The following is a 15,000-nucleotide window of genomic DNA, read 5'->3' on the forward strand; positions in this document are numbered from 1 at the left end:
CTTCCACATCATGGCATTCCATTTTTATTTACAGTTTGTACTTTGTCCCAACTTTTTTGGAATTGGGGTTGTATGTGAACCTTTGCTTTCAGTATCTGGTGTGACCCCCTTGTACAGCAATAGTAAGTAAGTAAAATTTATTTCTAAAGCACATTTAAACACAGTGACTGCAACTAAACGTTTCCGGTAACTGTTGGTCAGTCCTGCACACCGGCTTGGAGGAATTTTAGCCCATTCCTCCATACAGAACAGCTTCAATTCTGGGATGTTGGTGGGTTTCCTCACATGAACTGCTCGCTTCAGGTCCTTCCACAACATTTCGATTGGATTAAGGTCAGGACTTTGACTTAGCCATTCCAAAACATAAACTTTATTCTTCTTTAACCATTCTTTGGTAGAACAATTTGTGCACTAAGGATCTTTCTCTTGCTGCATGACCCACCTTCTCTTGAGATTCAGTTTATGGACAGATGTCCTGACATTTTCCTTTAGATTTCGCCGGTATAATTCAGAATTCATTGCTCTTGGAGTGATCTTTGTTGGTCGACCCTCCTGGGGAGGGTAACAATGGTCTTGAATTTCTTCCGTTTGTACACAATCTGCCTGACTGTGGATTGGTGGAGTCCAAACTCTTTAGAGATGGTTTTGTAACCTTTCCCAGCCTGATGAACATCAACAACGCTTTTTCTGAGGTCCTCAGAAATCTCCTTTGTTTGTGCCATGATACACTTCCACAAACATGTGTTGTGAAGATCAGACTTTGATAGGAATGCCTGTTCTTTAAATAAAACAGGGTGCCCGCTCACACCTGATTGTCATCCCATTGATTGAAAACCCCTGACTCTAATTTCACCTTCAAATTAACTGCTAATCCGAGAGGTTCACATACTTTTTCCCCCTCACAGATATGTAATATTGTATCATTTTCCTCAATAAATAAATGACCAGGTATAATATTTTTTTCTCATTTGTTTAACTGGGTTCTCTTTATCTATTTTTGGACCTGTGTCAGGGTTTTTTCTAGAAAAATTTAGTATGAGGGCGCTCACCATGGCGAGGGAGCGAAGCGGGGGGGAGATGGTGCCGGTTGTCCCCCCCTGCCGTGCAAAGCCTTTGAAAAATGCTCCAATGGGACATTCTGAGGCTATCTGAGAGGGAAATTGTAACAAATTGTCTGTCAACATTGAAAAAGAAAGAAGTAATCATCTTCTGCCCCGGACAGTCTTTGGCTTTCTTCCGTTTCGTGCCGCGGGATGACATCTTTAAATGCCCAAGTGTCAACAAAAACAACTCGCGAACTACTTCTGTCAAAAGCTCCCGTGCCGGTGGGTGAAAGGTCATTCAGTCTCGAGAAATCTCGCTCTACAAGTCAGCTGACCTTGTATGGAACCCATGTCAAATCTCGCGAGAGCAGCTGCGACAAGTAAACAACTAAACAACATGGCGCCTCAGTCTGAAAAACGCCAATTTGGATTGTTTTTGCACCGTCTGGCGGTGTATCTACTATGATTGGAATATTTTTGGAGCAATTATAACGTATTTGATGATCAGACACATTGTCACGTAGTGTTGCTGGGATGTTTTCACGGAGTCGGTAAGGGGGCGCACGCCGAGAGTAAGAGGGCGCAGCGCCCCTGTTCCCCCGTTTAGACGAAAGCCTGTGTGTGAAAATCTGATGATGTTTTCGGTCATATTTATGCAGAAATATAGAAAATTCTAAAGGGTTCACAAACTTTCAAGCACCACTGTATTCAAGAGTTAAGCAATGACAGATTTGGAAACTTAGATGGGCGTCTGCATGCACAATTTTCACAGCATGGCCAGTGAGCGTCTAATATGCCTATATATATATATATATATATATATATATATATATATATATATATATATATATATATATACACACGCGCACATGCAGTTGTACTCAGAAGTTCACATACAGTTTGCAGTTGTTTAGAAATGGCTCTAAGAGAGATTCTGGAGTTGCGTATATCTGCGATCCTCTTTCTCAGATCTGCACTGAGCTCCTTGGACTTTCCCATTTTATTGTGTGTTGGCCAATCCAGTGAGTGCTGTAAACAAACCCTTTTTTTGAAGGCACGGAGAAGCCACCAGCTGTAGTCAATCATGGTCATTAACAGGAATTTAAGAGACCTCGGCCTTGGCAAGATAAGAGACATTTTGGAAGTTTTAGCACTTCTGAATTAATAATCTAAGTGAGAGTATGTAAATTTTTTTGACCCTGTATGTATAATTTTGACCCCGTGTTGATTTCAGAAAACCCAAAGAAAATTAAAACTTGTGCACCAAATTCTAGTGTTTTTTTTTAATTAACGATGTATGCTGTACAATTATTCTGCCACAGAAAAAGAACAGTTCAAAGAAATTACTGAAAGCCCAAATATTGCCATGACATTCACGTCACTGTATGTAAACTTCTGACAATTGTGTGTGTGTATACACACACACACGTATATAAAATCAAATACACAATTTTTTTTTGCATCAAAATGTAATTCAGTTAAGTTTCATTGATCTGTTAACATTAGTTTTATTTTACAGACTGTGTTTTGTTTTTTGTTTCAACCAAAATTTTATTCATTTTAGTTTAGAATGTTTGAATGGAATGCCATAGTGACCATTTTCTCATCTTTGTTGTCTCTCTTTATTTGCAATCACCTGCCATTTTGGAGCAGTCTTTGGATCAGTACCCTGTTTTAGAATTGTAAACATTAGTTGGGGTTTCTGTTCAGATCCTTTTGTCTGGAGCTTCTGTATACATTTGCATTCAAAAATTTCATTAATGCTTTTTTCAGATGCTTCTCTTTGGATATTTTGATTTTTATTTCACTTTGTATTTTTCAGTCCACATTTTTTTGCCTTGTGGCATTTGCCACAAATTTTTGGTGTTTGAAAACGCGTCTGTCTGGCTCCACTACCCACCTCTAGAAATACAAAATTATTAGTCCAGTCCATTTAGAGCTCCACCTAGGGGTCTTTTGTAGTCTGTTGCAATGCAACGTCTCTGATAGCAGCCACTTGGTGTTCCTGGTGACTTGATTTGCATGTACTAGAAGTTTGGGACAGACTTGGTTGGGAAACATTGGGCTAAATTTCATAATGCCTGTGAACTTGTAAAAGAGCATTGTGTGTTGAACTTAAACTGTCATGCGGAAAAAAATGAGGAATCTCTCCCTCTCTCTCTCTCTCTCTCATATATATATATATATATATATATATATATATATATATATATATATATATACACACACACACACACATACATACATACATACATACATGCATACATATGTATGTGTGTGTGTGTGTGTATATATATATATATATATATATATATATATATGAGAGAGAGAGAGAGAGGGAGAGATTCCTCATTTTTTTCATTCGGTCAATTGGCAATAGGTCATTAACATGACTGGGTATAAAAAGAGCATCTTGGAGTGGCAGCGGCTCTCAGACATAAAGATGGGAAGAGGATCACCAATCCCCCTAATTCTGTGCCGACAAATAGTGGAGCAATATCAGAAAGGAGTTCGACAGTGTAAAATTGCAAAGAGTTTGAACATATCATTATCTACAGTGCATAATATCATCAAAAGATTCAGAGAATCTGGAAGAATCTCTGTGCGTAAGGGTCAAGGGCAGAAAACCATACTGGGTGCCCGTGATCTTCAGGCCCTTAGACGGCACTGCATCACATACAGGCATGCTTCTGTATTGGAAATCACAAAATGGGCTCAGGAATATTTCCAAAGAACATTATCTGTGAACACAATTCACCGTGCCATCCGCCGTTGCCAGCTAAAACTCTATAGTTGAAAGAAGAAGCCTTATCTAAACATGATCCAGAAGCGCAGATGTCTTCTCTGGGCCAAGGCTCATTTAAAATGGACTGTGGCAAAGTGGAAAACTGTTCTGTGGTCAGACGAATCAAAATTTGAAGTTCTTTATGGAAATCAGGGACACCATGTCATTCGGACTAAAGAGGAGAAGGACGACCCAAGTTATCATCAGCGCTCAGTTCAGAAGCCTGCATCTCTGATGGTATGGGGTTGCATTAGTGCGTGTGGCTTGGGCAGCTTACACATCTGGAAAGACACCATCAATGCTGAAAGGTATATCCAGGTTCTAGAGCAACATATGCTCCCATCCAGATGACGTCTCTTTCAGGGAAGACCTTGCATTTTCTAACATGACAATGCCAAACCACATACTGCATCAATTACAGCATTATGGCTGCGTAGAAGAAGGGTCCGGGTACTGAACTGGCCAGCCTGCAGTCCAGATCTTTCACCCATAGAAAACATTTGGCGCATCATAAAACGGAAGATACGACAAAAAAGACCTAAGACAGTTGAGCAACGAGAATTCTACATTAGACAAGAATGGGTTAACATTCCTATCCCTAAACTTGAGCAACTTGTCTCTTCAGTCCCCAGATGTTTACAGACTATTGTAAAGAGAAAGGGAATGTCTCACAGTGGTAAACATGGCCTTGTCCCAACTTTTTTGAGATGTGTTGTTGTCATGAAATTTAAAATCACCTAATTTTTCTCCTTAAATGATACATTTTCTCAGTTTAAACATTTATGTCATCTATGTTCTATTCTGAATAAAATATGGAATTTTGAAAATTCCACATCATTGCATTCCGTTTTTATTTACAATTTGTACTTTGTCCCAACTATTTTGGAATCGGGGTTGTGTGTATGTGTGTGTGTGTGTGTATATATATATATATATATATATATATATATATATATATATATATATATATAATATAAACCCTAATTACAAAAAAGCTGTGTAGAGCATAAATAAAATCAGATTGCAATGATTTGCAAATTCTTTTCTACCTACAGGCATGTGAGAAAATTAGGACACCCCATTAAATAATCAGCTTTTTATTTAGAAATGGTACACATACCAATATCCAGGCATGTTTTTATGTATTTTTCAAAAAGAAAGTGATTTGATTGCAATTTAACAACAAAAATGAACATTGTTTGACAAATCCAAAAAAAGAAAAAAAATAAAGTATGTATTTCAATGGAGGAAAAAGTTAGGACACCCTACCCCCTAGTAGCTAGTGTTGCCCCCTTTGGCTGATATAACTTCAACGAGACGCATTTTGTAGCCTTTTACCAGTCTCTGACATCGATCAGGAGAAAGTTTGGCCCACTCCTCAATGCAGAATTCTTTTAGCTGTGAGATGTTTGAGGGGTGTCTTGCATGTACAGCCCGTTTCAAATCACCCCACAGCATTTCGATGGGATTAAGATCAGGGCTTTGACTTGGCCATTCCAGGACTCTCCACTTCTTCTTTTTTAGCCAGTCCTTGGTGGATTTGCTGGTATGCTTTGGGTCATTGTCTTGTTGCAGTATCCAGTTACGCTTCAGCTTTAATTTTTTGACAGATGGTTTCACATTTTCTTCAAGCACCCTCTGATACACAGTAGAATTCATGGTGGATTCTATGATGGTGAGTTGGCCAGGTCCTGCTGCAGCAAAGCATCCCCAAACCATGACACTGCCCCCTCCATGCTTTACAGTTGGTATGAGGTTCTTTTCTTGGAAGGCTGTATTTGGTTTACGCCAAACATGTCTTCTGTTCTGGTGTCCAAATAATTCAATTTTAGACTCATCTGTCCAAAGAACCTTATTCCAGAAGTCGTGGTCTTTGTCTATGTTCTCTCTGGCAAACTTCAGTCTGGCCTTGATGTTTTTTTTAGAGAGCAAAGGTTTCTTCCTTGCACACCTCCCATGCAAGTCACACTTGTGCAGTCTCTTTCTGATGGTAGAGTCGTGCACTTTCACATTGACAGTTGCCAGAACCTGCTGTAATTCCCTTGATGACACTTTAGGATTTTTCAGGACCTCTTTGACCATCTTGCGTTCTGCTCTTGGGGTAAACTTGCTCGGACGGCCAGATCTTGGCATGGTGGCAGTTGTTTTAAATGTCCTCCACTTGTAAATAATTTTGCGAATGGTGGAATGGCTAATGTTAAATGCTTTTGAAATCTTTTTGAATCCTTTACCAGAGTCGTAAGCGGCCACAATCTTCTTTCTGAGGGCATCAGGAAGCTCTTTAGACCTCACCATGGCGCTCACCTCAACATCCCAACTGTCAGGGCCACACCAAACTAAATTTGAGGTTTAAATAGGGCAAGGCTCCATTCAAATGCTGGGTAACGATGTACTAATCATGTGCACCTGACGTGATGCACCTGTTTGGGATTTTCAACATTTTAAGAGGGATAATATAGGGGGGTGTCCTAATTTATTCCTCACCAGAAATTGCATTATTTTTTAATTAAATTTTACAGAAAGTTTTAAAAAGGCTTTTCTTATTTTTTTATTGTTTAGTTATATTACTTGGATCCCTCATTTTAATTAAAATTTACATTAAATACCCATATGTCCAAATATATTTTAAAATACACAGGATTTCATGAGGTGTCCTAATTTTTTCACATGCCTGTATATTCAGTAGAGTACAAGACAAACAAGACAAAGCCAAGATATTTAAGGATAAAACTGATAAACTTTTTATTGTTTTCTGTAAATATGCACTTATTCTGAATTCGATGCCTGGAACATGTTCCAAAAAATTTGGGACAGAAGCAACATCAGACTCGGAAAGTTGTGGAATGCTCAAAAAACACCTGTTTGGAACAGTCTGCAGTTAAAGGGTTAATTGGCAATAGGTGATAGTGTCATGATTGGTTATGAAAGGGGCATCATCGAAAGCCTCAGTCATTCATAATCAAGAATGGTCAGATGTTGACCGCTTTAAAAACAATGTACAGTTGCAAAGAATTTCAGGTTTCACCAAATACAATCCAAAATATCAAAAGATTTAGAGAATCCAGAGAAATCTCTGCATGTAAGGGAAAAGGCCGAAAACCAACATTGAACACCCAGGACCTTCCATCCCTTATGTGGCACTGTGTTAAAAACCAATCCAATTGTATAAAGGATATTGCTATATGGGCTTGGGAACACTTCAGAAAACTGGTGTCAGTGAACACAGTTCATTGCTGTATCTACAACTGCAAAGTGAACGCTATACACCAACAACATCCAGAAACGCCGCTGAATTCTCTGGGCCTGAGCTCATCTGAGATGGACTGACACAAAATGGAAAAGTGTTCTGACGAGTCCACATTTTGAATTGTTTTTGAAATCCTGGACATTGTACCCTCCAGGCTAAAGAGGAAAAGGACTATCTAGATTGTTACCAGCACCAAGTTTAAAAGCCAGCATGTGTGATGGTATGGGGGGGTGTTAGTGGCCATGGCATGGGTAACTTGCACATCTGTGAAGGCACCATTAATGCTGAAAGGTACATACATTTTTTGGAGCAGCATATGCTTATTCCAGTAAGCCAATGCCAAATCAAATTCTGCACATAGAATAGTGTGGCTTCATAGTAAAAGAGTGCAGGTGCTAAACTGGCTTGCCTATCTTCCATTGAAAGTGTGTAGTTCATTATGAAGCACAAAATATGTCAAAGAAGACTCCAAACTGTTGAGCAAATGAAGTTGTAGATCAAGCAAGAATGGGGAAAGAATTTCACTTTCAGAACTTCTGCAATTAGTGTTCTCAGTTCCCAAATTTGACTGAGTGTCTGTCCTAACTTTTTTGGAATTTGTTGCAGACATCAAATTCAGAATGAGTGCATATTTACAAAAAACAATAACGTTTATCAGTTTGAACATTTCAGTATCTTGTCTTTGTCTTGTATTTGATTGAATGTAGGTCAAAAAGCATTTGCAAATCATTGCATTCTGTTGTGGGTGGTAGAAAAGGGCAACTGGACTTGCTTGAAGATTCTTGAAAACGTTTCACCTCTCGTCCGAAAGGCTTCCTCAGTTCTGTCTGACTAATAGGGACTCCCTATTAGTCAGACAGAACTGAGGAAGCCTTTCGGACGAGAGGTGAAACGTTTTCAAGAATCTTCAAGCAAGTCCAGTTGCCCTTTTCTACCACCCACAGTTTTACTATGACCTGGATGATTGAGAATCTTCACAGACATTGCATTCTGTTTATTATTTTTTTTTTTACGTTTTATACAGCGTCCAAAATTTTTGGGACTTAGGATTGTAAAAGCATTTGAATTTTTATATTCTCTGTTGGTTTTTGCCAGTGAGGAGCTAGACAAGTTCATGGAGAGTCAGGGAGCCAGTGCTCCAGGTATCCTGACTCTGACCACCAGCTTGAGCAAGCCCTTCATGAGGCTGGAAAAATATCCCACCCTGCTGCAGGAGCTGGAAAGACATGTGGAGGTAAAAACCAGACCCTCAACCACTGAAGAGGTTCTCTTTTAGACGTGCTTCCCCTCACCAATCTGGGTTTTTTTCTTCTTCTTTCAGGAAGCCCATCCAGACTACAGTGACATTCTGAAAGCAAACATTGCTTTTAAAAATCTTGTGGTATGTAGCTATTCACTTTTTGAGCTCTGGCCTGTAAAAAAGAGAGAAAACATTGTCATGCAAAAAGAAATGTGTGTATTTGATGTTTGGGGGTGTGTATGTGTCACTTTCCATTACCAGAGCAGTGTGATAAAATAGACCAGAGTGAACTTCCACTTCTTCGCTGTTTATTCCACTTTTAGTGTAAAGCTAGCCTGCTATTTATATGTCCATTAAGAAAGCCTTCAGATTTTGACGAAGAATTCATCGCACATTACGTAGGAGGTTAGCAAATTGCCTATTGGCTAATGGGAATTGTGAAACTAGTGTTGATTACCAAAAACAACCTCAGTGAAGTGGGTGTTTGTGTTCCAGAAGTAGGCGTTCACTAACTTGGCCTAAGCAGTGTATATATATATATATATATATATATATATATATATATATATATTTTTTTTTTTTTACTTTTCCCATAAGATTTAAAACATCTCGGAGAGGAAAGAAGACTCAGTGAGTCATTCCTACTGTTTGGTAGAGAATCCTCATTGGGGTTATGTCTAACCTCAGCACTATTTGATTTCTGTAAGAATGACTTTACTCTGAGTGTTCTGTGGAACGCCTTACTTTCTTCGTTACATTTTCCTGCCTCTTCAGGGAATTTCCCTTCTTTTCTCAGTAGTCTACCCTGCTGTTTTACATGCTTGCTTTAGACCTGGTCTACCCCCACAGCAATGCACAGAAAATAACTACATGCGAAAGATTCATCCGATATGTAGAAGAGCTATGCCTTTTTTTTTTTTTTTGTCCCTTTCTAACGTCATCAGGCACAAATGGCACACAATTTTGAGTTATTCCATACTAGCACTGGTAAAGTGGTGTTCTGCCTAACTGACGTAAACGTTATGTCATGGTTCTAGGTTCTATCATGATTGGAAGATGATTTTCAGGCAAATTATTTTCCTGGTTGATGTCATTCTTAGGACTTTTTGAGTAACTAACTGCAAACCTGTTTTGCTACTTAGAGTTATTGCAATTAAGAGCTCAAAATGTATGTTCCCTATGTAAGATCCTTTTTTCCCCTGCATGTTTATCATTCATTTTTACACAAGCTACTCTTGTACTCTTACTGAGCGGCTCTGTTTCCGTCAGATGCAATGCCAGGAACTGCGCAAGCGAAAGGACCTGGAGGTGCAGATCCTGTCCGAGCCAGTGCGTGGCTGGGAGGGAGACAGCATCAAGTCCCTCGGCCAGGTGGCCTACATGTCCCAGGTGCACGTGCAGAGCAGCTCTAGTGAGGTGAGGAAAAAGGAAGGGTGGGACAGCCTGTTGGCTCCCAGGAGTTGTCTAGGTGTCAAAAAGAACAAAGCCACATGTTCGTTTTCCTCAGTCATGCGGTTGCTCAGATATGTTGCAAACGTCCAAGCTTGCACATTGTTGTTCTCTTAACACACTCCAAAAGCTGCCATGTTGTGAATAAAATTTCATACTGAAGACCTATTTATTTATACAAGCTGTATAAATGGTATTTGCAAATAGTGATTAAAAAGGTAACAAACCCACTTTAAATCAGTATAAAAGTAGAGTGCATAAAAATACGGAGATGCCTTCAGAAAACCAAAAATATATTTAAAAAAAAAAAAAGGTTCTGTGATGCTTGAAATCACTTTCAGTTTATGAGCACTTGCACTTATTGTCACTTTACTTATTCATTCTGGGTTTTTTTTTTTAAAACATACATACACTGTGGCCAAAAGTATGTGGACACCTGACCATGACCCTCATATGTCGGCTTTCTCAAATCTTTAGCCATAAATTTGGAAAGAGTTTGGGGAACATCATTATCTCGAATGTGTTTGAATGGTGGAGCTTTGCAATTTCCCTTCACTGAAACTTAGGGGCCCAAACCCATTCCGGCATGAGAATACCCCTGAGCACAAAGTGAGGTTCACAAAGACATGGTTTGTACAGAGCCCTGACCTTAACCCCATTCAGCACCTTTGGAATGAATTGGGACATGGGCTGCGTCTGAGGCCTCCTTACATCAGCACCCGACCTCACTAATACTCTTCTGGCTGAATGGGTAAATCTCCAAAGCAACATTGCAAAATGTAGTGGAAAGCCTTCCCAGAAGAGTGACTGCTATAGAATTAATGCCATGCCTTTTCCACATCATTGAAGGAAACATGAATGGAGTCATGTACTTGGATGTAGAAAAAGAACAACTTTATTCATCACGCGTACACTTGTGAAATTCCTCTCTGCATTTAATCCATCTGAAGCAGTGAACACACACATGCGAGCAATGAGCACACACACATACCCAGAGCAGTGGGCAGCCATGCTAACAGCACCTGGGGAGCAGTTAGGGGGTAGGTGCCCTCACTCAAGGGCACCTTAGCCTAAGGCCACCCCATGTTAACCTAACTGCATGTCTTTGGACTGTGGGTGAAACCGGAGCACCTGGAGGAAACCCACGCAGACACAGGGAGAACATGCAAACTCCACACAGAAAGGCTCCCATCGGCCGCTGGGCTCGAACCCAGGACCTTCTTGCTGTGAGGTGACAGTGCTAACCACTACACCACCGTGCCGCCCTGAATTTATTAGAGCAGAAATTAGGATGTATTCGAGTAGAATTTAATCTCATCAGCCCAGACACTGAATCTAGGGAGAAGATGGACTTTTCAACCAGGCAGTGATCCCAAACACAGTCAAAATAACTCAAGAAGGTCTTGCATGGCATAGCCAATCTCCTGCTTTGAATGCCTAGAAGATTTTGAAGTTACAAGTCTCTCAGAAGGAGCCTTGGGAAATTTAAGAAGATTTTGCTCAAGGAATGGGTTACAATGGAACCACAATGCTGAAAAAAGCTAATGATTTCTTATCGTAGATGTCTTGAAGCTATAATTTCCAACAACATCAATATGTCTGTCAATTTATACATCGGTCAAGAAACTGATTTAAAACCTTGGTTGTGTAAAGCAAACTGTTATTTCTGTCCAGTCAGTTATAAACAGGAAGATGCATTTATTTGCAGTATATTTTATTCTGTATCTCAAATGCTTAAGGATATCAGAGAAGTATCTATTTCTGGAAGGGAAAATAGACTGTGTGTGTGTGCTAAACATTCCAAAAATACAGTGGGGCAAAAAAGTATTTAGTCAGTCACCAATTGCGCAAGTTCTCCCACTTAAAAAGATGAGAGAGGCCTGTAATTTTCATCATAGGTATACTTCAACTATGAGAGACAAAATGAGAAAAAAAATTCAGAAAATCACATTGTCTGATTTTTAAAGAATGTATTTGCAAATTATGGTGGAAAATAAGTATTTGGTCAATAACAAAAGGTCATCTCAATACTTTGTTATATACCCTTTGTTGGCAATTACAGAGGTCAAACGTTTTCTGTAAGTCTTCACAAGGTTTTTACACACTGTTGCTGGTATTTTGGCCCATTCCTCCATGCAGATCTCCTCTAGAACAGTGATGTTTTGGGGCTGTCGCTGGGCAACATGGACTTTCAACTCCCTCCAAAGATTTTCTATGGGGTTGAGATCTGGAGACTTGCTAGGCCACTCCAGGACCTTGAAATGCTTCTTACAAAGCCACTCCTTCGTTGCCCGGGTGGTGTGTTTGGGATCATTGTCATGCTGAAAGACCCAGCCACGTTTCATCTTCAATGCCCTTGCTGATGGAAGGAGGTTTTCAGTCAAAATCTCACGATACATGGCCCCATTCATTCTTTCCTTTACACGGATCAGTCATCCTGGTCCCTTTGCAGAAAAACAGCCCCAAAGCATGATGTTTCCACCCCCATGCTTCACAGTAGGTATGGTGTTCTTTGAATGCAACTCCGCATTCTTTCTCCTCCAAACACGACAAGTTGAGTTTTTACCAAAAAGTTCTATTTTGGTTTCATCTGACCATATGACATTCTCCCAATCCTCTTCTGGATCATCCAAATGCTCTCTAGCAAACTTCAGACGGGCCTGGACATGTACTGGCTTAAGCAGGGGGACACGTCTGGCACTGCAGGATTTGAGTCCCTGGCGGTGTAGTGTGTTACTGATGGTAGCCTTTGTTACTTTGGTCCCAGCTCTCTGCAGGTCATTCACTAGGTACCCCCATGTGGTTCTGGGATTTTTGCTCACCGTTCTTGTGATCATTTTGACCCCACGGGGTGAGATCTTGCGTGGAGCCCCAGATCGAGGGAGATTATCAGTGGTCTTGTATGTCTTCCATTTTCTAATAATTGCTCCCACAGTTGATTTCTTCACACCAAGCTGCTTACCTAGTGCAGATTCAGTCTTCCCAGCCTGGTGCAGGTCTACAATTTTGTTTCTGGTGTCCTTTGACAGCTCTTTGGTCTTGGCCGTAGTGGAGTTTGGAGTGTGACTGTTTGAGGTTGTGGACAGGTGACTTTTATACTGATAACGAGTTCAAACAGGTGCCATTAATACAGGTAATGAGTGGAGGACAGAGGAGCCTCTTAAAGAAGAAGTTACAGGTCTGTGAGAGCCAGAAATCTTGCTTGTTTGTAGGTGACCAAATACTTATTTTACCGAGGAATTTACCAATTAATTCATTAAAAATCCTACAATGTGATTTCCTGGATTCTTTCCCCCCATTCTGTCTCTCATAGTTGAAGTGTACCTATGATGAAAATTACAGGCCTCTCTCATCTTTTTAAGTGGGAGAACTTGCACAATTGGTGGCTGACTAAATACTTTTTTGCTCCACTGTACCTCAATTAAAAAAAAAAAACAGTGATGGTGAATAGATTTGGTATTTTGGTGAAGGCTACTTCAACATTTTCTCATTTCCTTGAAAAGCATATAATGAACCAGACATTCCATGAATAGAATGTGGCCTAGAGGAAGAAACCTTAGTCAGTGGAGTTTTGTGTATTTTACAGGCACAAGATAGATTGCACATCTGACAAATGACCAGCACTCAACAGAATATAAAACCTTCATCTGCAGCAAGCAGTAAAGGCTTATCTATTTGAAATGCATTAGACTGACTACGTGTATATTTGCCTCCTACGCTTATTGGAAAAAAAACCGTTGAGGGACGACCACCCATATATAAAGCCTATGCATTATATTTACAACGTGATGTGATCAGCATAAAAAACCAACACACTGTACAAAGCACGGAAAGTCAAGCTCAAGCTGTGCAGGGGGCCAAGAGTGTGTCATGCAGAAGCTAACCATAAAAGAAGAGGAAGATGCAATTTCTGTGTGAAATATTAAAATATAATCACTCTTTCTTTTCTCTTTGCTTAGCTGAAATAGGTCTTGGTTGAGTAAACATAAGGTATGGTGTTTGTTAATCACATGGACTTAGTGCAGTTGTTTCAATTACTACAACCCCAATTCAAAAAAAAAAAGTTGGAATGCTGTGTAAACTGTAAAGAAAAACAATGTGATAATTTGCAAATACTGGAAACCCTATATTTCATTGAAAATAGTACAAAGACAACATATCAAATGTTGAAACTGAGAAATTTTATTGTTTTTTGAAAAATATATGCTCATTTTCAATTTGATGTCAGCAACACATTTCAGAAAAGTTGGGACAGGGGCGTGTTTACCACTGTGTTGCATCACCTCTACTTTTAACAACACTCTAAATGTTTGGGAACTGAGGAGACCAATTGCTGTAGTTTTGAAAGAGAAATGTTGTCCTATTCTTGCCTGATATATAATTTCAGTTGCTCAACATTTCGGGGTCTCCTTTGTCGTATTTTGCACTTCATAATGCACCAAATGTTTTAAATAGGAGACAGGTCTGGACTCCAGGCAGGCCAGTTTAGCACCCGGACTTTTTTTTTTTGTAAACTACAGAGCCATGCAGTTGTAATATGTGCAGAAAGCGGTTTGACACTGTCTTGCTGAAAGAAGGAAGACCTTCCCTGAAAACGATTTCATCTGGATGGCAGCATATTGCTCTGAAACGTGTATATATCATTCAGTATTAATGATGCCTTCCCAGATGTACAAGCTACCCATGTCATGTGCATTAATGCACCCTCATACCATCACAGATGCTGGCTTTTGAACTGTGCACTGATAACAAGCCGGATGGTCCCTCTCCTCTTTAGCCTGGAGGACGTGGTGTCCATGATTTCTAAAAAGAATTTCCACTTTTGGCTTGTCAGACCTCTGGACGATTTTCCATTTCACCTCAGTCCATCGTAACAGCACTTGGGCCCAGAGAAGGTGGCGGTCTTTCTGGATATTGTTTATATCTGGTTTTAACATGCATTTGTGGATGCAGTAATGAACTGTTTTCACAGACGATGGTTTTCTGAAGTGTTCCTGAGCCATACAGTGATTTCCACTACAGACACGTGTCTGCTTTTAATGCAGTGTCACCTAAGGGCCTGAAGATCACAGGCATCCAATGTCAGTTTTCAGCCTTGTCTCTTGCATACAGATATTTCCCCAGATTCTCTGAATTTTTTAATGATATTATGTACCATAGGTGATGTGATCCCCAAATTCTTTGCAATTTCACATTGAGGAACGTTATTCTTAAATTGTTGCACTGTTTGCCCACA

General features: G+C 39.9%; 1 protein-coding gene across 2 annotated transcripts in view; it reads left to right on the plus strand.

The window, feature by feature from the left end:
• Positions 1 to 15,000, plus strand: part of arhgef6 (Rac/Cdc42 guanine nucleotide exchange factor (GEF) 6) — an 89,024-nt gene that overhangs the window by 60,002 nt on the left and 14,022 nt on the right. For both annotated transcript variants that reach the window (XM_060927791.1, XM_060927792.1), the window contains exons 10-12: positions 8,171 to 8,309; positions 8,397 to 8,456; positions 9,585 to 9,731. In XM_060927791.1, coding sequence (XP_060783774.1) covers positions 8,171 to 8,309; positions 8,397 to 8,456; positions 9,585 to 9,731 — 346 coding nt within the window. The remainder of the gene's footprint in view (positions 1 to 8,170; positions 8,310 to 8,396; positions 8,457 to 9,584; positions 9,732 to 15,000) is intronic.

The sequence above is a fragment of the Neoarius graeffei genome, chromosome 8 (genome assembly GCF_027579695.1).
Source record: "Neoarius graeffei isolate fNeoGra1 chromosome 8, fNeoGra1.pri, whole genome shotgun sequence".
NCBI classification, from domain to species: Eukaryota; Metazoa; Chordata; class Actinopteri; order Siluriformes; family Ariidae; genus Neoarius; species Neoarius graeffei.